The 374-nt window shown below is 38.5% G+C and overlaps 1 protein-coding gene across 2 annotated transcripts in view; it reads left to right on the top strand.

The window, feature by feature from the left end:
• LOC119586338 (sericin-2-like) overlaps positions 1 to 374 on the top strand; it is a gene marked incomplete in the record, with an annotated part of 8,722 nt that overhangs the window by 4,148 nt on the left and 4,200 nt on the right. For both annotated transcript variants that reach the window (XM_037935051.1, XM_037935052.1), the window contains 1 exon segment: positions 162 to 306. In XM_037935051.1, the coding sequence (XP_037790979.1) occupies positions 162 to 306 (145 nt within the window).

The following is a 374-nucleotide window of genomic DNA, read 5'->3' on the forward strand; positions in this document are numbered from 1 at the left end:
TGGTTCAGTGTATGCAAGTGCACATTTGTTTTCTTATATGTAAAGATTTTTTTTATATTTCACATCCTTTTAGATATTTGCAAACATCATTGCATATAAGAATCAACACAATATTTAAAAGATATAAGAATAGGTCCTTAATTCCACTCCTCGCGACCAAGTTGCAGGAAAAGGTTAAGTTTGGAGGGATCTGGTGGTGGTTCCAACAGCTCTCAGGGCCCCCTTGGAAAGCCGCCCTTGAAGAAAAAGAAGTCTAGCAACAACTCTAGCAGCAGTAGCAAGTCCAGTAAACAGGGCTCGAAACAGGTGAGACATTCAGCATTTTTCTAGTTTATGTGTGTGGTTGTGTTGGGTGAATGACACTTTTATTAATT

Source organism: Penaeus monodon, chromosome 21 (genome assembly GCF_015228065.2).
Source record: "Penaeus monodon isolate SGIC_2016 chromosome 21, NSTDA_Pmon_1, whole genome shotgun sequence".
Classification (NCBI taxonomy): Eukaryota; Metazoa; Arthropoda; class Malacostraca; order Decapoda; family Penaeidae; genus Penaeus; species Penaeus monodon.